This window comes from Equus asinus, chromosome 6 (assembly GCF_041296235.1).
Source record: "Equus asinus isolate D_3611 breed Donkey chromosome 6, EquAss-T2T_v2, whole genome shotgun sequence".
Lineage (NCBI taxonomy): Eukaryota > Metazoa > Chordata > Mammalia > Perissodactyla > Equidae > Equus > Equus asinus.
The window spans coordinates 44727985-44752810 of record NC_091795.1 but is presented as its reverse complement, the minus strand read 5'-3'; the positions used below and the strand labels follow the sequence as shown (position 1 = coordinate 44752810).

At 45.7% G+C, this 24826-nt stretch overlaps 1 protein-coding gene across 4 annotated transcripts in view; it reads left to right on the top strand.

Moving 5' to 3' along the window:
- Positions 1–640: 640 nt before the first annotated feature.
- ARHGAP25 (Rho GTPase activating protein 25) overlaps positions 641–24826 on the top strand; it is an 85825-nt gene continuing 61639 nt past the window's right edge. The window contains exon 1 of one of the 4 annotated variants that reach the window (XM_014836741.3): positions 641–1106. In XM_014836741.3, coding sequence (XP_014692227.2) covers positions 1046–1106 — 61 coding nt within the window. In that variant the 5' untranslated portion in view covers positions 641–1045. Of the gene's footprint in view, positions 1107–1230; positions 1385–24826 lie in introns of those variants that run through there. The other 3 variants (XM_014836743.3, XM_070512014.1, XM_070512015.1) reach the window with 3 other exon arrangements.

Here is a 24826-nt window from a genome sequence, read left to right as displayed (position 1 = left end):
TAGTAGCCACCTTCACAACTTTGTTCAGTCATGGGTATTATCAACCCCATTTTACTGACAAGGACACGGAGGCCCAGAGAGATCCAGGTGCTTGTTAAAAACTGCAGAGCTAGGAAATGGAAGAACTGGGTTTGGGACTCATGTTGGTCTGATTCCAAAACCCACACCCTGTACACAATACCAGAAAATCGCTAGAGCGTGTGAGGGGGTCTACCCAGCCACAGCTAACTTATTAGCTAAATCCATCAGAACGCTCCCTACAGCAGGCTGGGGTCCCTTAGAACCTTTATCCTGAGCAGGTGGAGAGCTTACCATGTGGTCCTTACAGCAGGAAGAATTTAAAGGAAGGTGACTTTGGGGGAACACTGGTTATCATACTGGCCATTTTCAGATGCTTGATCCATTTGGTGAGGAGGAGGGGCTTAGGGGCAAATGGCAGGAATCCTGGCATTTTCTTCTTCTTTTAATCAGAATGCTAGCCTTATATCACAAAAGCACTCACTCTACTTGTACAAGCATTTCCAAAACCCGTTTTCTTGAGAAACAGTGCTCATCAAGCATCATCTACACTGAACAGCCACCCACTTCCTCAAATGCAAGGAAGCAGACAGTTAAAAAAAAAAAAAAAAAAAAGCCGAGAGGCCGCAGTTGTTTATCACGACCTCGTCTCAGGGAGGCCTGAGATTCTTTCGAACAGGAGCTCTGCTTCCCATGACGCACAGCGAAGTGTCAACTGGGATATTTCTGGTAAAACTGAAAGCAAGAAAAGCGAGGTGCACGCTTCACGAGGTCCCGGGCCCCGTGGGACTGTGGGTGGAATTTGGAGGGGTTTGGGTGCCATCTCCAAGTGACAGATGGGTGGACCTCTCATCTGAAAGGAGGAGACACGTTGGCCAGTCGACCTCAAACCCAAAGTTGCTTGTGAAGCGACATAAAGGGGAAAACACACACACACCAGCTGGAGGGAAGAATCGAAAAAGCAAGAAGGGTGCGAATCCTGACAGACTCGCCGCTTGGGCAGGGACTCGCCGGAACCAGAGGCAAAATGTCCCTGAAGTTGCCAAGAAACTGGGATTTCAACCTGAAAATGGAGGCTGCGAAAATAGGTACCGTCAATGTCTTTTTGTTACCTTTGCGGTTCTTCTACTTGAGCTCCCACTATTTGCATGTGGGTCTGCAGGGAGCACAGGCTACTTAAAAATGGGTCTCTCACAAATCTGGGTTTGGGGAAAAATTTGCATTCAAACGGATATGTTGGCTCAAAGTTCCCTAGCACTGGGAGGGGATTCTCTTTCATTCGGAGGTGGCGGTGGCATGGAGCTCCTCAGTGTGTGGGACCTGGGGTACTTCGGATGGGCCAAGCCTACAGATCAGACACAAAACTGTGAGTTTTTCTCTATTTATCCTGGAAGGATAATTTGCCTCCTGTTTGGAACCTCATCCATATTTGGAGCGGTTTTTGATGGGAGCACTGAGAGTAGAGTCTTTTGAAGTGCTTCCTCTGTGAGTAAACTCGAGGTGTCCTGTGTTCTGAGTCCGCTGGGTCTCCAGGCCTTCTCTGTGGACCTGGGGGGCTGAGATGGGGCTGCTTGTAGCAACAAATAAACAGTGAGGACAAGACAGGAACATAGAGACATTTGAAGGTAGAATAAAGACAATTTTAGTTATAGCGACAGAATGGAAGGGAACTCTTTGCTAGAGGAGCTAAAAAAGAGAGACACATTTTAGATTAATTATCTTAAGGGTCGCTGGCATGCTTTCTCAGCTCTCCTGGCCTTTCATTAATGACGATGGTGATCCGTTGATTTTAATCTGGCATGCACTTGTGATGAGTTTCTTTATGTGGGTTTCTTCTATTGAATCGATCACAGGACTTTAGTGTGGAGCAATTGGGCCAAGAGGGATTCTCTGTGTTTTATTCTTATCCCCGTTCAGCGGCGTGGTTTCCTTGACCTTAGACAGAGGTAAGTGTTCAGCTGTTTCCAGCGGCTTGGAAAAGTTTTGCTAAGAACAAAGTTTAGACTTGGGCCTCCAACAGTGGTTAATGTGCTACTAGAGTAAGCGGTCTACTGCAAAGTTACATAATGGACGGTTAACGACGTAGGTCTGAGAAAGGATTTGAAAGAAAATTGAGAGTAATCAGAGGAGCCATTTATCTTGGTGACCAGGGAGGTCCCTAATCAAGGTAGAAATCACTGCATGCTGAGGTCGGTCCAGAGAACAGGGAGTGTGTGTGCCTCTAAGCAAGAGATTTTCCTCCTAACTGCTGCTGATACCAATGCCCTTGGCTAATGTTATTCTATTATATGTCATCAAAATTGTTTTTAGAAGTAAAACTTCTATGGTTCTATTCCTTTGAAAGTGTCCTGCTTCTCTTCACGTGAGGTCATTCTACCTTCCCCTTATCTGTGTTTGAACAGGTCTTACTCTCCTTCTGTTTAAAACTGGGAAACGTGAGACAATTAACAGTTAAGTGATTTTTTTTCGGGGATCTAGGAAGTTACCACCTTCGAACTCATGTCTGAACATGCTCAGACCTGGGAGTGGGTTGGGTGGATTACATGATTTCTACCAATGCTTCCTAAATCACGGTCCCATGGATAGCCGGTATCAGTTACCTCCAGTTATTGTTAAAGATGCAGATTCCTGGGCACCATCCTGACTTATGGAATCAGAATCTCTGAGGATTAGGCCTAAGAATCTGTAATTTAACAAGCACCCGGCCCTCTATCCCACCTGATGAAAAGGCCTGCTGTACGGCTGGCATCTAAGTCAGTATCCTTGAGAGTTACCATTCATCCAGCATGGAGCGCTGTGCCTGGTCTTAGTGGGCACAATATAAATATTTGTTGACTGAATGAATGATTGACTACAAGAAGATAATGTTATTTAGTATTATTTACTGAAAAAAAAATTACCTAATGAAATATAGACGGGCCCTTGTCGTTATCCATGCTATTTACAAGTCTGTCACCCTGAGAGATGGGACTGCAGCCAGAATACCTTTCATGAATGTCATGTCGATGGAGAGAGTCACTGACTCAACCACTGGATCTCAGGTCCCCTCTCCAGCATCCTGTGTCCAGGTGCGTCTGTAGGAACTGGCTTAACAATATATCAGAGATGCTTACCTCTATTAGGAGGATGGGTGGAACTGGGAGTCATGTCAGTCAAGCCAATGACCTGTGGTTTTCCCAGCCTGAGCTAGTAAGGAGTAGATCAGGGTTTCTTAGCGTGGACACTATTGATATTTTGGGCTGGCTAATTCTTCGTGATGGGGGCTATCCTGGGCATTACAGGATGTTAGCAGTATCCTTGGCCTCTACCTGCTAGATGATGGCAGCAACTACCCTGCCACCAGTTGTGACAACCAAAAATGTCTCCAGACATTATAAGATGCTTGGGGAGAGACATCTTCCCTAGTTGGAAACCACTGGAGTAGATGAGCAGCAAAAGGGTGTGATTTTAAGGCCACTTTGACTGGAACCCAAGTATTACCGCAAATTCACTGTCCAGGTCAATTTCCAAGAGGCTCTTATTAAGCTATAGTTTAAGGGGGATGGGCAGAAGCACAGGGAGTGCAGCAAGTGCAGCACATGCTTCAGGAAATAGCAAGACACTGGCCCAGGAAGAGGCCCCAGCATTTTTCTGGTGGGCTGCACTTCCAGTTTCCCCTAAATCTTTTGTGTGCTGAGTCAGGCTGGACTGAAAGTGGAAGTCCCTGAGAGTGGGGAAGGGACTCCCCACTGTACATCCATCTCAGAGAGCTGAGGAGGGCCCTGCTGGAGGCCAGGGCTGACCCGGAAACCACCACCTGGGCCTGGCAGTGGTGGGAGACCGGGACGCAGGCCCCCCTGCATCTGACCTATTGATCCTGGTAGGGAAGAGGGGTTGGAGGAAAAGGGGATGCAGAGCGAACAGACTTGACTTAAGTTGGAGCCAAGACCACACAGTTCCTTTTTTGATCCTTTATCATTTTCAATTTCAGTCTAGCAATTAAAGCTGTGACAGCCTTCTGTGGTTTTCATGCACTGTTACTCCAATCTACTCTTTCACATATTTGTCTTTCTCACTGAATTGTAAGCCCTGGAGGGCGGGTTCTAGGAGGCAGCATCCCTTCTTGCACACTGTCGGGGGCCTGGCACATCCACTTCCTTGCCTGGAGGCTCCATCGAGAGGGTATTGATCATCCAGGGAAGGCCCCCCCGTCTGCCCGGTGGTTGGGAGCATTTAGTGGGAAGATTGCTGGGTGGATTTCCGGACCGCCCATATTGTATCCAGTCGCAGGCACATCTTTCTCTTTTCCTCATTTCCCCCAAGCCAAAACAGGGGAGAACAGGCCCTAGACAGCGTGTGACTGTGAGACACATGACGAAAGTAACCATGGAAAGGTGGCTGCTTTCAACTTTTTTTCCCTCTGAAATTTAATATTGAAAAAATTTTTATTTAGAAACAAAAATGCATTACTCTAGTCTCCCAAGTAGTAAAGTGAAAAATATCAATAGTGGGGTTTTTTTCCCACTTGAGTTTTTTCCATTTGATAAATCATTATTTGTCTGAAGTGGGGTCTCGTTTTTTCCTTTAGGAAATTAGACTAAAGGGAATAAAAGCATTTCTTACTTAGGATCTTCACAACTAGATCAATTTATAAAGCCATAAGGCCTTACGCACTGTAGGTCATTATTCTTGTTAAAAGAAGTCAGACTTGAAAGTATAGTTTTAGGTAGATAAATACATAGATACACAGACACAGATAGAATTAAATATACTAAAAAAGTCCTGTAAATCAATAAAAAATGATAAACAAAATAAACAAAACACGAATAGGCATTTTATAGAATAAGAATACTACCGCCAATAAATATATGGAAATATGCTTAATCACCATAATCAGCAACTGCAAATTAAAAGCACGATGACATACTTGTTCTCACCCACCAAACTGGCCTTAAAATGAAAAAGTCTGATAATACCAAGTGTTGTCAAAGACGTGGAGCAACAGGAACTCTCGTAACGCTGAGGATACGACAATTTTGGAAAACAATTTGGCATCACTTAGTGAAGTCGACAATGCACAAACCCTGCGAGGCAGCCATTTCACTTCAGAGACTGCCTAGACACATTCTCGTGCCTGGGAACCAGAATAGAGGTACAGACGTTTCATAGGAGTATTGTTGATGACAACAGGAAACAACCCAATTGCTCATCAATTACAGAGTAAGAAAATAAACTGTAGTATCTTTATAAAATGGAATGCTACACAAGAGGAAAACTACTTAATTATAGTTATACATTTAAATGAGATTGAGTAGCAAAAGCTTAACATTGGGCCAAAAAGAAGCTCACAGGAAAGCAGAATAGGATTCATTTATACTAAGATTAAAAATTATATATGTATATGGCAAAACTATAAAGAAAAGCAAGGCATGGACTAATATAATATTCAAGGGGGTTGGTACCTCTGGAGGGGAAAAGAAGGGGAAAGCAGTTGGGATGCTTCACAGGTACCTCAGTGGGAGGTACACAAGAGTTTATTTTATTATTGTTTGTAAAATGAACAAAGAAATGAACATGTAAATAAACCCTCAAAAATCTGGAAGGATGTGCATCATTCGTCTCTAAGAGTTAACCATGGGTGAGAGATTTATGGGTGAGCCATACTTACACACATATATATTATTAGTTTTAAAGTAGTTTCCAGAATTTCTATAATGAACAAGTATTAACCATGTTATTAAAAACACCGAAAGCTAAAACAAATTCCAGATTCCGAATTCTGGACTCCAAGTTCTTGGCCAGGCCTACTGGCCCAAGGTCTTACAGACACACCCTCTTTGGCGATCAGCAGCCAGCTGCAAAACCCTGACCACACAGATTCGAACAAGCCAGGACCCACACCTGGTCCTCTGTGGACTTTCTGGACCTCTAGTCCCAGGATACAGGGCTTTCTGGGAACAGCTCCATGGCCCCAGAGTGACCAGGCCAGCCTGCTGGAGCATATTCGTCACCTTCTCTGAACACTGAAACGCTGGCTCCCCAGGTCAGGAATCCTGAGACCATGCAGGCCATGGTGAACTCGTCTTGGTCCAGTGTTCAGCTTTGGTGAACACTTTCTTTACAATTCATTGCCATACTTACAAGGTGCTAATCCGGACCAGCCTGCGTTCTGGACCAAATTTAGTTTATTTGCTGTGGCTGAAGCCTTTGCCGTCCCTGAGCAGCTCCAGGTCCCCGATGGGGAAAGGTCCCCACGTGTGCAGGCAGAGTCAAGGAGAAGAAAGTGACTTTCTCCACAGGGAACACTGACGCAGGGATGCCCCTCCACGGCCCATGCCTATCTTTATTCCTTGTTCGAGTAAAATGTCTGTCCCCATGTTGTTGTTGACTTACCTGTGGGCTTAAGTTAAATTCTTTCCACAAGATGCGTACCACCTGCTGCCCAGGCCCAGGGCCTCCCGGCCACTTGGGAAACAGGGACTGATGTCATGTCCTGCCCTTGTACACAGCAGCAGAGTTAGGACCAACCTAAGTGGTGAAGGGATGTCACAATCTTGATTTCTACTCCCTCACACACAAAGTGTCCCCTGCAGGCGCTGGACAAGGTTGCCCTGGATTCTGGACTTTGTGTTAGATTGGGAGCCCAAGTTCACTGGGATTGGCAGAGGCCAGCTCAGTGGCTCCGGGCGCTTGTGTCTCTAAAAATGGGTCAAGAGTGCGATGCCCTGTGGCCCTGGTGTGGGATACACAGCCATAAATACCTTCCAATTGCGGTAGTGCCGCCATCTCTCCCACCCACACTTCACAGTTTATAACTCATCTGCACAGCGTCTGACGGGAGAACTTGATACCTTCTCTGCCTGTCTCCAGAGCTGGCCCGCGGTCCTTTGAGTAAGGAAAGCCTGCCCGATGCAACTCTCAGGGTGCCATCGGTGAGGGACTGCAATGACGATCGAGTCAGGAGTTGCTCCCCTCAGAGCTTGGGGATTCAGGGAGGCCTGTTCAAGGACAAAGATGGGGTGGCTGGGTGGCAGGTGCCCCAATGGTGCTAGGAATTGTACCACCGTGCTTCCCGTTAACTTGCCGCCTATTTTTCTAGAGGACTCGCTCCTCCTGGAGGATTGGCCTTCTGTGTCCGCCAGGTTCCTGGAGGGCGCGGCAGCGCCGTGGCAGGGGTGGCAGGCCTGAGCGGGGGGCGGCCAAGGCTGGGACTCAGGGAGGGGGCCACGCTGGGGACTACGGGGCCGGCGAGGGTGGGGGCATCCCACCGGGAGCCTGGTCCCTGGTCCTTTTGGCCAAGATGCTCCTAACTGAGGGGCGCTCGGAGTTGACCACAGGGCTTCCCTGCCGAGCCAACTACACTCAGCAGTAGACTTTGATCTTCGAAAATGTCTAGGATGTGTGTAGTGCAGTATGTGATTTGTTTTTTTTTTTAAATCCCAAAGTTAAGCAAACTAATAGAGTTAGTTCTAAGTTTCAGAATTAATAGGGAAAGTTCACATACTGAGTCTTGTGGTGGTTTTCTTTAAAGGTTTAAATTTGTATAACACTAATACTTGGGAGATTTTAAGAAAAGCATTCTTTTTAAATAACTGGTATGAGAAAATAGGCTAATATTTAAAATATTCAGAAAATTGTTAAACTTTGCTCCTGTGCAGTTGTCATGATGAACCACAAAAACACCAGAATTGTACCTCATGATAAGGCTTTAATTGCCAGGAGCTTCTGAAAATACAATAATTCTAGATAGAGATATATTAATTTGAGTTAGTTTTCCTCTCTGTAGAGTGTGCTGTAGGTTTTGTCACTGAGTGAAATAGGAACAAATGTGAGTTGATTCATTAACATTTCCTGGTAGTTAAAATTACTTTTTAAATGCTTAACTCTATATCTGTTGGATTCAAAATCTCAGTTGAAACCATTTTTATTTGCCTGAAATATGTCATGAGCTGATAATGTAAAATACGCATAGAGAACAGTACTATTCTTTTTGAAGAAGAAGAAGATTAGCCCTGAGATAACTGCTGCCAATCCTCCTCTTTTTGCTGAGGAAGACTGGCCCTGAGCTAACATCCGTGCCCATCTTCCTCTGCTTTATATGTGGGACGCCTACCACATATGGTGTGCCAAGCGGTGCCATGTCCGCACCCAGGATCCGAACCGACGAACCCTGGGCTGCCAAGAAGCGGAACGTGCGCACTTAACAGCTGTGCCACCAGGCCGGCCCCAGAACAGTACGATTTTTGTAAAAACAAAAATATGGGAACTAATATTTAAAGCAGATTGACTATATAACGTAGTGCATTATAATTTGGATTTTCACTTAAACTCTCAAAATTAGAAGAGCTGACTTAGAAAGGCTTCAAAAAGGAAAAATGAAGTGTAGACGTTTTCCCTTTCTCTGAACATTCTGTTGTTTGAACAGAAAATAAAATGGCATTAGAAAACACCTAGGATTTGTTTCTACAATTCCACACTGTGTGCAAAGCCCTGAGCTGGGAGCGGATGGGAACATGCTTTACGATGTATAAAGTAACAGAGAAATCATCCTCAGTTATTCCTCTTACTCGTCTGGCCCAACCATGTCTCCCTGGGATACATTTTAAACTCCAAAACTTGCAATTCTTGTGCTAGTATTAATATGTACAGTTGTAATAGTATTTTAAAGAAAGCAAAGACAAATGATCTATTTACACTGTAAAAAAAAAAAAGCAAAAACAAAAACAAAGGAATGCCCATTATGGGAGTTTTGGAATGATCCCGGGACCTATTGAGAAGATAAGTTGTGAGGATGGGCCATCACACACAGCACAGCTTGAGAGATAAGAAGTGCGTGACAGCTCACAAGGCAGCTCTATGGCTAATCGGGTACAAGAGATGGGAGTGTGTGAGGAGCTGAAGGGAAGCCCCAACTGTGGCCACAGCCATTGCGACCACAGGACACCCGTGGAGAGCCAGGGATAACATGGGTGAGAGCCGGGGTGAGGCACAGGCCAAGCGGAGAGATTCCACCCAGGGGACGGTATGTACATTTTGTAGAGTTTCCAGACAGGAACTGAGATATGGAAGTTACAAAGAGAGAAAATAATTTGCATTTCTTGTCTTATGTTTCACTCATCATCATTTTTCTCCTTGAAACCTTTTTTTTTTGTCCTTTGAAAGCTTTCTTAAAAAACAAAAATCACTTTACAAAAAAAATTATACCAATAGGTCTAGCAGCCAAATATAAAGACAGTCGTGCTCTTTGCACCTGCAGGGCTTATGGGGTAGTGGGACAGACAGGGAAACAATGACAAGACGCGAGACAAGTCCTCTGATGGGAACAGCCTTGGGAGCCATAGGAGGGCGCCCAGGAGTAGGAATTCTGGTCTCCCGGCCACCCATCACTGCCATTCTTTTTCTTTAAGGTGTGGACGGACATGTTCTTCAGGGAGTCGCAGACTTGCCATCTTTCTCACCCTGGTTTTCCTCTACATAGTCTCTGTTTCTTCGAAGGAGAAAGAAGCTTTATAATTTCATATGGCTTCTCCTTGTGAAGGGATTAAACCGAAAGTGCCTGTGATCTGGCCCTGCTCACCTGCCCGCTTGTCTCTTGCCACACCCACTTCCTTCCCCAAGCACGCACACACTCTCACTGCAGCCCTCAGCCACAGCTTACCTTTCCCAGTTCCTGCTCTTTTTCATTTGCCTTGAAGCCTCTCTACTCAGGGCCCCCTTTTCACCCCCCAGTTCCTACCGCTACGTAAGTCACAGTGAAGACATCTTGTCCTCTGGGAGTCCCTCAGTCTGCAAATTGCTGGAAGGGAAATGTAGTAATCCTTTCCCAGCCATTTAGACAGAGAGGCTTGTAGCTCTAGAGACTGTGGACCTCCTTTGTGGTGAGCTCAGTGAACGCTCCTGAACTTGCGTGCTCTGAGTCAACCCTACCAACTGATCGCTGGGTAGTCAAAGAAAGATATTTATCCTTAATCAGTAACAGGCAACCACAGTGCTCTAGGCTCTCCCTGGAGAGAATGAACTCAAACTGCCTGTAAAAAGTGGCATCGACAGAGGACTCTCTAAGGGGTGACTTGTGACTTGCCCATTGACCCTTCTTGATAGAGTTAGGAGAGCAGGAGGGTGTTTAGTCAAGAAAACAGAAAAGCATGCATGGACTTGGCACCCTTCTGCTAACTAGCAGAGAATCCCAGGGCAAGTTGCTCAACGAATAGGATTAATTACGCGTCTGTTGAGAGGAGGAAGCTACATCATGCGCAGAACACGTTAGGGGCTCGGCAAACACCTGTTTCCTTTCTTTATAGATAATCTCATTGCCAACCTCGGAATGAGCTAAAGGCTGTGCTCGGACTGCATGCGCTGGAGGCACACCCTCACACAGTGGGCTCACGGACCTGTGCTTTAATGGCACACCCTCGGTTTTTATCTTTGCTGCAAGTAATCATTTCATGAAATCTGCTCCTGTTTGTGTTGTAAAAATGAGAACAAGGCGGCCAAAATGTACAAACTTCCAGTTATAAGATAGACAAGTCCTGGGGACGGAATGTATGGCATGGTGAGTGTAGTATTGTATATTTGAAAGTTGCTAAAAGAGCAGATCTTAAAAGTTCCCACCATGGGACAAAAAAATTGTAACTCTGTGCAGTGACAGATGTGAACTAAATTCATTGTGGTGATCATTTCGCAATGTAACATATATCAAATAATTGTCTTGTACAGCTAAAATGAATACAATCTTATATGTCAATTATATCTCAACAAAAACCGAAACAAAACAAAGAACGTGACCTTCTCTGTGAAACCTCGCTGACCTCTCCCAGGTGAAGTGCTCCACGCAGAGTACCTTGAGTCTAAATATCCTAAACATGTGTCTCATTGTATTGTTGCTCTTCGTTGTATGTTTGATGTAAGCCCATTGTTACACAGTACCTAGTAAGGTACTGTTTATACATTAGTTGCTCAATAAATGTTGTTGAATGACTGATAAAAAGCTGTGAACAAGGAGTGGACAATGCTAGCGACTCCTATGTATAACTCTATGAGGAAATTAGTTGAGAATTCAGTGCTCAGAAACCCTTTGTCTTCTTTGAGAGACCCAAGTGTTTCCTCCTTTCGGGTAAGACAGTTGTGCAACTCATTGTGTTTCTCCTTTTATCTTGGCTGCCAGGAAACTCAGAGCTAAATTTTGAAGCTCACTCACAGCAACTTTCAACCATTCGATTAGCAAACTTATATTTTCCTGTCTTTGATATGAATTTGTATGTTCATGGCAAATGAGTTTTTTATTTGAATATGAAAACACCGTTAAGTCTTTTCCTTTAAGAAGAGAGTGTAAGCATAAGCAATCTATCAGTACACAACTCCTAGGAGATCCTGTGGGTACAGTTCATTTACTAGTAGCAATCGGGCATTACAATTTTTCCAAGAATGGTGTTCAAAATTGTCAGTGCTGAGAATCAGTTCTTTTTGTTCATAAATGAAAACACGATTCCACAACCACTCATATTCTTTCCCTGGAGTTGCATAAGATGATGGTATCATTAGCACATTGAGGCCGGTCATTTGTTCGTTCATTTGTTCATTCATTCTTCAGGTCGTATTTATTTGCTCATCTCTGTAGGACTGGTCCTGTGCCGGGAGCATTGTCGATACTGTGCTTCTCACGCTGCCAGCGCTCTCTCACCCACACCTCCATCTTTCTAAGAAAAGTGTTTTTCCACTTGGTGCCACCGCACATTCTCCACAAGCCGTGAGGCGTCTGTCACCAGGACTCTGGCTGGCTCAGGTGACAGCTGCTTCACTTCCTCCCTTTCTTACTGTGTGACCCTCCCCGAAATGTCCACACACAGATCTTAGTTCCAGATGGAGCTGGTGCTACTCTACTGATGGGACCCCAGCCTCTGGACCATTCGTAGGCTTCCTTGTTGGTTTGGGAGTTTCCAGATGAAAGAGGAAGTTCCACGGTATGAAGTTTCTGACGCTGATGTAGACGATTTTTTAATATTTTAAAATAATTTAATCAAGCTTGCAAAAAGAATTTTCTGACCAAAGTCTGAACTAGCTACAATGAAATGGGCCAGCTATATATAGCAGGGGAGTTAGGAAGCTAGCTTTGGAGTCAGAGTGCCTGAATTTGAATCCCACTATCCCTAGCTGCTAGCCGTGTGACCGTGGTGCTCAGTTTCTTTATCTCGGCATAATCATCATGCTAACCCCTATGGTTACTGTGAGCATTAAAGGAGGTGATCTTGGTAAAACCCTTAGCATAATAGCGGGCATTGGTATGTGCTTCATAAATATCAGTCGTTATCATCATCGTCACCATGAGCATCACAACAATGTAGACATGATGTCGGCTCCTTCTAACCAAGTCACTGGTGGAAGCCACAGCCAGCAGGCTAGGGTTTTGTTTGTTTTGGTCCAATTTAGTTCTTCTTTCTTTTCTTTAGACAAATGGTCTTTACAATATCTTCTGATCCGCTTTCCTGCCCAGTGTCGGGCCCTGGCCCACAACAGCCATGCTGGTCTGGAGTTGGCTGGTCACGTCGTGTTTCGTACTCCTTTTTCCTCCAGTCCTCGAATGCGCAGTCCTTCCTTAATGCACACGAGCTTTATCGGTTATGTTCACCCAGCTATGCTTGTTTTCTTTTTTCCTTTTTCTTTCTTCTCACTCTTCTCTTTCTGTCTTGTTTCTTTGTTGTCATTTCTTTCCTAAATCAGTAAAGTGCCTGCGTTGTGACTTTCCAATAAGGATGATGAGGAGCTCGTGGGAGGTGTCCCGCAGAACGCCTGCTGTGGAAGTGTCGCTGTCTCCGTGCTCCTGGGATGGGAGCAGTTCCTCAAACTTCCCTTACCTACGGTGGGAAAAGAGGGACCGTGGGTTGCGTACCACCTGGAAGACCCTTCCCCAGTACTGAGAAGCCCCTTCCTCCAGAACTGCTGACGTCTCCCACTGTCACATGTATCTCTGGCCACTGAAGTGAGGGTGAAAGTTGTTTATTTGGGGTCAACGTTTAACGTCTGTGATCACTCACATGTGGGTTACAACAGTGGTGGATTAGCTTTCTGGTTGACTGTAAGAATCCTGCATGTGGCCTACTATTCATTTTCAGATCGTTAGTTTCAGATAGAACTATAAGGAACAGCAGGACCTTTGAAATGAGACTGCCATCTTCCTTAGCAACAGCTACCCAAGGGTTCTTATAAGTGCATTCTTCCTCCACAGCTAGTCACTTATGACTCAGAAACCCATTTTGCTGGTCGTGAGGAATCTCGCCATACCCACAACCACAGTCATGATGACAACAGGTACAGAGTATAGTTGTCACCTCTAATCCATTCTTAGTCAAGGTCGTTTGTGCTCTGTTTTGAGGTCCACCTGCTTTTTCTTCATTTGGGACTAATCTTCCTCTGAGCCATTCCAAGTTCTCCTGCTCAGCTAGGGTGACCAGCCGTCCTAAATTGCCCGAGACTCAGGGGGCTCTTGAGATTTGAGACTCCCAGGATGAAATCCAAGACAGTCACCCTAGTGCCAGCGCTCTGTGTCTGAGAAAACAAGGTATTTTGAGAAAATAATGCCATCATTGTGATGGGTGTTCTGTATAGCTAATGAATTGAATTTCTGGTGAGATCACATAGTTTAAGGTAAAAATGAAATTATGGAAAAACTTCTTTAAACCTTGAATTGTTGTTCTTTTTTAGGACCCATCTTTAGAATCTTCCAAATTCTTCCTTCAGCCTAACTGAGTCTGCCATGCTAGCTTCCTCCATCGGTTTCTATGAAATTTTTTATTTTTGCTCATACATTCTCTGGAAGGGTCAGACCGGTCAGTCATATGGCAGGGTATTTCCTTCCAGAATCACACGAAAATCCCATGGGCTCTATATCTGCCCCCTAGGCTTGCCATTCTACATTCTGGAAATTTTTGCAGCTCTCCTCCTTCCTCCCCATCACCACGCCCCCCCCCCCCCCCCATCTCCTGGAGTCTTCCTGAATTGCCCAAGTACAGTTCGTCCCTCTTTCTGTGAAATTGTACCACTTTGCTCATTTTGCTTCTATTCTGGCTGACGCATATTTATTGGACACCTACTATGTGCTGGGCACTATACTAGGCTCAGGATGTGAGAAGATTAAAAAGCTTAAGAGCTTGACCTCAAGTAGCTCACAGTCGTTGGAGAGACACCCAGAGAGAGGCAGGGCTCTCCCACTAAAGAGAATCAGGAACACATAAGTGACGTGACTGCGATTGTGACATTTAAAAAGCTGACACAGGGTTTGTTCTGTAACTAAAGTTTCCTTGCCCTACTTTACCCATAGTCACTAAATATCTACAAGGGGCAAGTTTTTACTCGTTAATTCAAGTCTACACTCTCCTTCCAAAAAGCACCAAGCATTTCCTGTCCCAGACTGCTGTTCTGACTAATGGCCAGTAGAGGGCGCCCGCAGACAATGGACGTAGTTGCATTTCTGCCGATAAACTTGCTCTGTTTTGTTTCTCTCCAGAAAGCCCTAGATTAAACCAGTCTCCGGTCAGCACAAAGTTAGGCCCATATCTCATCCTTCTGTGGCCTGAAATGCCCAGCATTATAATGAAAGCGATTGATGATTTAGTCACCGTTGTGTCTTTACAGATAAAAAGTGATGTTCCAGACAAAAAGTGTTTTCTTGAAAGAAAAAAAAATTAAAAAACACAAACCAACTCTACTCAACTAAGAAGCCAGACCTGAGTGTCGTGGCAGGGTCTTTAAGAATACAATCCTTGAAGTCAGACAAGCCTGGATTCGATTTCCAACTCAGCCTTTTACCACCTCTTTGACTTCGGGCAAGTAGGTTGAATCTCTCTGTGCCTGGGTCTTCTCGTCTGAAGAATGGGGGCAGTAGTCCTGCCCACTTTATAGAGCTATTATAAGAATCAAATAATGGGTGTACAAGCTACTTAGCGCAGTGCCTGACAATGACCTTGTTTTTATTATTGGTAGCATCTCTCCTTTGATGGCCTCATTTCCCATAACACTTCCTCCAACCAGTTGGTCTGCTCATAGTCATAAGTAAACCATGTCATCCCCTATAATTGTACCATCTCTAAAATCTCACTTCCAGGCTTCCCTCGCTGTGACCACCACCTCCTATATGCACAGCTCCCCCACCCAGGCAATCCTCTCACCCCAGTGAGCGATCATTCCATTGGTTCTATGGCTTTTTCATGATCAATCATCCACCACACCCCTCTACCGTCGAGTCCTCATTCTGGTGGTGCAGAACTGCTGAACTAACCCCCTGAAGTCCTCTGCTCCCCTCTCGCATGGTCATAACCACTGGAGAAACCCCTGACCCTGTTTAAACCCAATGATCCCCGGTCTTGGTGCCTGTACCTGGGCCGTTGAACACTGCTGGGGGAAATCAGACCACTGAGCCGCATGGATTTTCTTAAAATTTGTAATCAATCATATTAGGGGATGTTCCACAGAGCTTGACAATCTTACTATGCCTACCTAGTAAATTTACTTTCCTTTTCCCCAAAACTTTTTTTTTTCTCTCCCCAAGATCTTAGCACCTCCTTCCACCATCACTCTCACTTTTATGTTTCATTGAGGAAATATGTGCCACCCAATGAGAACCACCTCATTCTCCTACCGCCAAGTGCTTCCGTCTGCCCGCATCTTCACCTTCTTGGTCCTGGGCAACAAAGGCCCCATCAAGAGGCCTGGATCTTCGAGGGTCCTGGCTGAGGCTGTATTCCTCTTCACAGGGCAAGGCGGCTGGCCAAGGGAACATGCCCACCCACAGCCTGTGCCCTGCTTGCCGTCTAGACCACTTGGGACTGTGAAATTCGCCACACAGATGGCCAGAGCTGTTTCCAGGGCCCACACAAATGTTTTCCAGGGTCCCCCCAGTGGCTGTCTTGAGGATGATTGATTGCAGGGAGCCCCAGAACAGAGCCCGGATGTCTGGGCTGATGTGTCCACATGCACGTGTGAGGCCCCTCACTGTGAAGTGGAGCTGGGGGTGGGAAGAGAAGGGGTGTAGACTGCAGGATGGGGGCTTCCACTTGTATTCTCGCTACAGGTTCTCAAATGGCAGTGGTAGACCTGGTCACTTCTCTTTCTGCAGTCGACTTAATTAAGCCCTGGTGTGCGCCACTCCACCAAGAAGGTCCTCTCCAAAGTCGTGAGTCATCTGTACCCCGGCAAGCCAAGGCAGAATCCTCTGTCCTCTTCTTGCTCCACTACTCTGCACTGTTTGACACAGTCAGCTGTTTTCTCCTTGAAATAATTTCAAGGCTTCCTTGATACCACATTCCCTGGCTTCCCCTTCCTCTTGAGCCACTCTCCCTGAGTCTTCTCTGCTGGAGCCTCCTGCTTCACCAGACCTGTTAACTTTGAACCGTTCCAGGCAAAACTGGCTACATCATCTGCAGGGTCTGGTGCAAAATGAGAATATGGAGCCCCTTGATCCAAACTGTTAAGAATTTCAAGACGGTGAGAGCAGAGCATTCAACCAAGTGCAGGGGCCATCGAAGAGTGGAGCCCGATGTGACTGCACAGCTTGCATGTCTATGACACCAGCACTTGTCCCAGGGCTCAGTTCCCTGGTCTTCTTTTCTTCATCCATCCTCACTCACTGGCTCATCTCATCCCTTCCCGTGGCTTTAAATCCCATCTGCTCTGTTACACATCAGCCCCAACCTCTCTGCTGGGCTCTGCTCAACATCTCCACTGGGATGTCCCAGGAGCTCTCTCTCAGCATGTCCAACATGGAATTTGGAATGGCCTCTCTTTCCACCCTCCCACCCAGTTTCCCTGACCTCCATAAAAGCTCTACCATTCACCAAGTTGCTCAGGCTAAAAACCTACAGTCATCTCCCATTCATCTTTTTCTCTCCCGCCCTACATCTAATCCACCAGAGAGAACTTCTGGATTCTTTACCGATTCCTCTCTCCAATCTAATTATTTCCATTATCTCTGATACTCTAAATACCATCATTTCTTGCCTGGTCTACTGCAGTTGTTGCTAACTAGTCTTCCTGCCTCCGCTCTTGTCCTGAACCACAGATTCTTTGCACCATGGCCAGATTCGCTAGCTTTAAAAAGTAGAAATTGAGTTGTGTCATGTTTTCTTTAAAACCTTCAGTAGGTGCCGGCCCAGTGGCCCAGCAGTTAAGTGCGCACGTTCCGCTTTGGTAGCCCAGGGTTCACCGGTTTGGATCCCGGGTGCGGACATGGCACCACTTGGCACACTACGCTGTGGCAGGCGTCCCACATATAAAGTAGAGGAAGATGGGCACGGATGTTAGCTCAGGGCCAGTCTTCCTCAGCAAAAAGAGGAGGATTGGTAGCAGATGTTAGCTCAGGGCTAATCTTCCTAAAAAAAAATAAATAAATAAACAAAACAAAACAAAACACCTTCAGTACACATAGAATGAAATTCTAACTAATGATCCTGTCTATGGGACCTGATCCCTTCCCCTCTCTCCCAAGCCATCTGCCACTCCTCTGCTCCTCTCACACTGCCCTTCAGCCACATGCACCTTCAAGGTCCTTAAACACTTGGTGCACAAGGCCAGCTCAAGGCTGGTCTGCTCTTCTCTCTGAAATGCCCTTCCCCCGCTCTTACCACGGCCTTTCCTCCACTTCATTCAGTTTCAGTTCCAATATTATCTCTCCAATATTATCTCTTTCCTGACCACAGTATCTAAGATAGCCTCCAATACTCCAGTTTCTCTTTATCCCATTATCTTATTTTATTTTCTCTGCAATGCTTTTCATACCTGAAGTGATATTCATTTGTTTGTGGGTCTGTGGTCTCCAACCCCCACTAGACTGTAAGCCCCTTGAAGGCAGGGTTGGTCTGTTTCCTTCACTTTTAGATCATTGCTGCCAAGAACAGTGCCTGGCACACAGTAGGTGATCAAGGAGATTTTTGTGGAATAGCTGGGGACTGACCTGTGGCCTGCTAACTTTCCTCTATCCCAGTGACATGAAGTAAGTTGAAATAAGACCAATGCCTCCTTTTGCTGCCCTTATTAGTGTTGAGCAATGGTTTGGTCCAGAGAGGCAAGTCTGACTTTCTTGTGGAGAAGGAAGCAGGTCTTTCAGTTTCCGAAGCTAATTTGGAACAGCGCGTGGGTGACTGAGCATTCAGCTGTTCTTGAGAGAGGTCAGGGCCCGAGTCACGGGCTTAGACTGTTGAAAAGTGTCAGAAGGGATCCAGGCTGCTCCGATAATCACAGTCTTCTTGATGACTGAGACTAAAATGTGGCCGAAGAATTCCTCTACCTCAGACTCAGGGGTGTGGGGGAGCCATGTTCACCAGCCCTGCTTCCCCGCCACCTCTGTTCTCATCTTGAGCATCCAGGGAGCTCCTAACTCAGGCACAAAGCAGCTTTACTCAGGAAATACAGATGCTGAAGCTATTCACCAGTTTTGTCATATGGTCAGTGAGTCTAGGTGGACAGCTGAGATGAGGGGCGAGGACGAGCAAGGGAGAGGAGGAAAGGAAGAAAGACGGAGAGTAGGAGAGAGCACCTAGCATATGGAGGGGGCGGAAAGAAGGAGGAGGGGAAAGTGGAGAATGTGAGGTGGGCGAGAGAGGAGCCTCCACATGGTTTTGCAATTTGGGACACTCTTCAAAGTCCCGCAAGTTGACTTTCACCAAGCCACCAACCAGCCGCCAAACCCAGCATATCCACCACACGTTCAGAATGTGGTTAGGCTATTGGGCAATGGCTGATGACAAAACAGACTGCGATTGTTACTCTGGACTGTTTCACTGAAACTTCATTCTACCTTCCCTCTCTTTGGAGAGATTGAAAGATAAAACCAAGATTTCTCGGACTCTCTTGTAGTTAAGATTCTAGAAACAGATTACATTCTGCTGATTAGCTTTGCTCTGATGAGATCTGGAAGGTGGAAGGAAAGTGCGAGCATCTAGCTTCCTGTGGTTCCTTCCTGGCATTGCTGCTGGCGAGCAAGATAGGAGCATGCGAGGCTTCCAGGCAGCAGAGCTCCGGCCTCCATTCTCTAGCATCTTGGGCATGAGCGGCAGTGGCAGCAGCCACTGCAGAAGGATGTTACTTGTGGAATTTCCCCAAAGGTGGTAATTCCCTGAGGGAATCAGGTCTGTTTTGCTCTCGGAGGTCTTCCAGAGGCTAAGAACCTGCTCCTTCAGCTCCTCCAAATATTGTATAAGCCCTTAAATCCTTACAAGGCAGTTCCGACATCCTGCATTGAACTCTGATCAATACATTGGTTTGTGTCACCATTGCAAAGTTTGCACACAGCTCTATCATCTTCTCCACCTGGAATAGCCCATTCCATAGACTCCTCCACCAAAAACATCTCCGGAGTTTCTGGTGCCATTGACACCCGAGCAAACTACGGGCTTCAGGGACACACTCCTGCCATTAAAATATTCTGCAGAAGTTCACTGATCGATATGAAAATTTACAATAACCCCGGGTAGCACTTCTGTGGGTCCTTCAAAGAGATAGACTCATCAGTCCAGTGGTCTTTCTTTCTAGTTGTCTCTCTCTATGCACCCCTGTATTGTCCACTCCTCCGTGCTCTGTCAGGTGGCCAAGACCCTCTTCTCAGGGTTGGCTGCACGGGTGTGCAACACACAGTCACCCAGGGCCCCAAGCTCAGAAGGATACTCCGCTTGGTTTAATGCTCTGCTGTAACCATCTTGAAATTCTTAATACTGTTTGAATAAGGGGTCCCCCATTTTCATTTTGTACTGGGGGCCACAAATTATAGCTGACCCTGATGTTCTTCTACCTTGTATTTCAGGAACTGAGTCGTTGTTGAGCCAGACCCTGACCACAGGACCTTTTCCTCCCCCAAGTAGCGCACATCAGTCCCAGTAATTCTGTCTCCTACCTGTATCCCAAATCCCCCCACTTGTCTTAGCTCCATTTCAGGCCCAGATTGCACTGTAAGCCTCCTAATCATTGTCTAACCTCCAGTTTTCATGGTCTTGTAACTTAGTCTCTGCAAGCCCTGCAGCGCCTGCACGTGTGTGTTGATAGTTTCCTTGATCAGAGCGATCGCCCCAGGGCTCAGGGAAATCATGTGAAAGTGACATCAGGCTCTTGAGCTGAGCCCCTCCCCTCTCCTCTAACTCATTGATTCTCAAACTTGGCTGCTGTTTGGAATTGCCTGCAGAGGTTTTAAAAAATTCTGCTACTGGGGGCCGGCCCCATGGCCGAGTGGTTAAGTTCACGCGCTCCGCCGCGGCAGCCCAGGGTTCGGATCCTGGGCGCAGACATGACACTGCTCGTCAGGTCACGTTGAGGCAGCGTCCCACATGCCACAACTAGAAGGACCCACAACTAAGATATACAACTATGTACGGTGGGGTGTGGGGAGATAAAGCAGAAAAACAAACAAACAAAAAAGGAAGATTGGCAATAGTTGTTAGCTCAGGTGTCAATCTTTAAAAAAAAAAAAAGGGGCTGGCTCCGTGGCCGAGTGGTTAAGTTCGCGCGCTCGGCTGCGGAGGCCCAGGGTTCAGATCCTGGGCGTGGACATGGCACCACTCGTCAGGCCACGTTGAGGCGGCGTCCCACATCCCACAGCTAGAAGGAGCTGCAACTAAGATATACAACTGTGTACAGGGCGGGTTTGGGGAGATAAAGAGGAAAAAAAAAAAAAAAAAGAGAGTCTGCTGCCTACATAAACAGACATTTCTCCAAAGGAGACATACGGATGGCCAATAGGCCAATAGACAAGATGCTCATCATCACTGACCATCAGGGAAATGCAAATCAAAACTACACTAAGATAGCACCTTACACCCAGTAGAATGGCAAAAATAACCAAAACAAAAAGTAGCCAATGTTGGAGAGGATGTGGAGAAAAAGGAACCCTCATACACTGCTGGTGGGAATGCAAACTGGTGCAATCACTGTGGAAAACAGTATGGAGATTTCTCAAAAAATTAAAAATAAAAATACCATATGACCCAGCCATCCCACTACTGGGTATCTATCCAAAGAGCTTGAAATCAGCAATTCCAAAAGTCCCATGCACCCCTATGTTCATTGCAGCGTTATTTACAATAGCCAAGATGTGGAACCAACCTAAGTGCCCATCAACTGATGATTGGATAAAGAAGATATGGTATATATACACAATGGAATACTACTCAGCCATAAAAAAGAATAAAATTGTCCCATTCACAAGAACATAGATGGGCCTTGAGGGAATTATGTTAAGTGAAATAAGCCAGATAGAGAAAGATGAACTCTGTATGGCTCCAGTCACATGTGGAAGGTAAACATGTGGACAAAAGAACAGATTAGTGGCTACCAGGGGAAAGGAGGGGTGTGGGGTGGGCACAAAGGGTGAAGGGGTGCACCTGCAACACGACTGACAGACAATAATGTACAACTGAAATTTCACAAGGTTGTAAACTATCATAAACTCAATAATAATTTAAAAAACAAATTCTGCTGTCTAATTCCACTCCAGAGATACTGATTTAAGTGGCAGAGGTGTGGTCCACGTGTTTGGATTTTAGAAGCTCCCAAGTGACCAGATATGCAGCAAAGGTTGGGATCTGCTGCTGTGAGTGTTACCAAAGCACAGGGCCAGACGACACTTATTTCCTCTGCTCTAAGCACGAATTGCCTGTGGCGCATCCTAGAAGGACTTGTTTTTGGAATAACATCGCAGGTTCCAAAAATGGTCCACCACTTTTCTTCCCATGATTTTCACCTGTACGCAGTGTCTCATTACATCCCCAAAGGGATTAGGGAATGCTTGTCCTCATTCAGAGCTCAGAGAGAGGGAGTAGGAGTTACTCATGGTCGCTCAGATGAGTTGGGCCAAACCCAGCCAGTCTTCTCGCTCCCAACTCAAGCCTCATTGCTGGTCTGCCAGGGACTCTGGACACATCCAGAGGGAATGGGAAGGGCTGGGAAAAACTCAGATGTGTAAAACATCTGTTCAGGGGAAGAGAAAAGGTGGAGGATACACAGCATGAATCCATATGGCTAAAGAACCCTATGGGTGTTTGGCACACTCTAGAGGACAGTAGGGGGCTTATTATCCTCCAGTTAGCATAGCTTTCCTCTTCCTTCCCTCATGCTTACCTCTGCCATTTTTCCTTTTTGTTCCAAATGACTTCAGAGTGGCTTATGATGATATATATATAATACCCAACTAACACCTATATCAGGGCTGTATTCAGTGTCCCTTCCTTTGTGTCCACGGGTTGGCTTCATTAAGCCCATAACCTTCCTAAAATTGTATGAAAGATTATGTGTGCATATGCAGATTCTCAAAGGGGTCTGTCATCTTACAAAGGTTAAAACCACTGCTTTTTATTTCCGAGTACAGAAAAACCCTCAATAAGGAAGCAGGGGATAATTAGATATAATGTGATGGGCAAATGGCTCCGTCCTCTGTCCTGAGCCTCCCACCCAAAGGTATTTCCTGGGTGTCGTGAGATGTGGAGGAAAAGATGAGGCTGAGTGGGAAAGGTCACAGGGGTTCCCTAGTCCACAGTGTTTTCCTGGCCCCGTCTTCCTGGCCTGGGCCAATAAGAGTTGGAAACTAACTGGCAAATTCCTAGAATTGCTTCTTGCTGCAGAACTGCAGGTCCTGGCCCCCCCGCAGGGCTGCGTCCTGTTGGATGATGTGTAAACTGAAGCTGACTGTGGCCAGCAGATGGCAGCACACTCAGCCCGGGCTGGGATGGATGTGCTGGCACAGCCAGACCTCTGGAGCTGCCGGCTGAGCAGGTTCCTGGCAGCCATTTCATTAGCTTCAAAACAACGTGACCATGTGTAGTAGATGACTGAGTTTTGGACCTCGCTTACTGTGTTGGGGAAGGGATGTACTGTACTTTATCTCATTTGATCCTCATCTCATAAAGGGCAGGTAGCAGAATTACCCTCCACATCCTAATAGCTCTGAGGGGGTAAAACTTGGGACTGCCACAAATAAGCAAAACTTATTGAAGTTCATGAAATCAGCTGTGCAAACTGTGGAACATAAGTTATGGTTCCCTTTGTTCTGTAGCAGTATAAAAATTGCAAACGGTTCTTCAAGATAGAAAGGGAAAAAAAGAAAAGATTATAAATTCTCTTTCAAGGAGAGACCTGCCGTTTCCACTTCAAGTGAGCTGAGGCCCACAGTCATTCATTTAATGATTGGCTTCTAGAGGATAGGTGGCATTATGATCATTTTACAGATAAATGGGATATGCCTCTTTGGGACTGTTTTCTCAGCTCCCCATCTCAGAGGGCTTCCAACCCAGTCTCCAGGGGTGGCCACAGGCTTGGCCTTTGTTTTCCTGCCCCCTTGGACAGACTCGAGCAGGGTGAACAGCTGACTTGAAGTATGTCTGTCTTGTTTTCTCTCAGTCTGAGGTTCACAGAGAATGGGTGTTTGGAACTGAGCCCTGCAAATCATAGGGCGCCAAGGGGAAGGCCCTTGAACTCTAAGAGCTTAAAACTCTCAAAGTCTACCTTGATTTCTACTCGTCTCCAGCCATGATCTTTTTTTTCAAAATTTCCTTAGAGTTTTTGAAATAATGTTATCCTTAAAAAATTATACACACATGCATACACCACATTATTTATATATATGTATGTGTGTCTGTATTTAAATCAAAGTTTTCAACCTCAGCACTATTGCCATTTGTGGCTGGACAATTCTTTGTTGTGGGGGCTGTCCTTTGCATTGTAGAGTATTTAGCAGCATCCCTGGACTCTATCCATTGGGTGTCAGTAGCAGCCCTCCCAGTTATGGCAACCAAAAATATCTCTAGACATTGCCAAGTGTCTCCTGTGGTTTAAAACCGTCCCCAGTTGAGAACTGCTAATCTATCATCTATCTAGGTAGCTAGCTAGCTATCATTTATGTGTCTATATTAAACCAGCTTATTTCAGAATCTGTTTCTTGCAGCCAAAAAATTGTTGACTGAGACAATGAGAAAACATGGAGAAATTATGTGAACTGCCCAAATATGAACACAGCAAGTTAGCAGGAGAACCAGAACTGGATATTAGGTCTCCTGAACACTACTCAGTGGTCTTTCTACTACTTTCCACAAGAGAATCCTTTGCAGGGTCTCTAATCCCACCAACTTGCCTGCCGTTGTGCTATTCCATATACTAAAATTCAGTACCACTGGAATTTGGAGATTGAGTTTATGGAGGGAACACCCCTGGCTACCTTCCCGTGTTTGTTTGGGACACTCAAATGAATAATCTGGGTGAGGCCCATGGTCAGACTTTCTTCATGGGAGTGTGGGCTTGTTGCTGGGGGAGGCATGCCAGGGCCTTTCCTAGCCCCTATGAAAGGGAAAAGCTAAATGAAGGAGCCCCATCTGTCAACTCTGGGATCCCACTCCCTTACAATCTGGGGAGATTTAGCTTGATATGTTTGTCTTTCCCACGTTCTTATGTTTTTTGAGGTAACTCACTTCACCCAAGTCATTGTGGGATGGTACAAGTCGCTTTTTTTTCATTCAGAACTTACATTATCTATGGAAAATTTGAAGGTCAGGAAGAGGTGAGAATGTCAGATGGTTCTGTGTAACAAACATACAACAAATGTGAGCAGATGAAAAAATTTTTTGACATTGACGTCTAGTAAAATGTGTTCATTTTGGTCTGCAGTTATGAGTTTATCAAACGCATAGAGTCATGGGACAATCACCACGATCAAGAAATAGAACAGTTCCATCACCATGAAGGATTTCCTCCTTCTCTTTTTTGTCAACCCTTCTTTGTCAACCCTTACCTTGGGCACCCACTCATCTGTTCTCTGTCTTTAGAGTTTTGCTTTTTCCAAAATGTCATATAAATGCAATCATGTAGT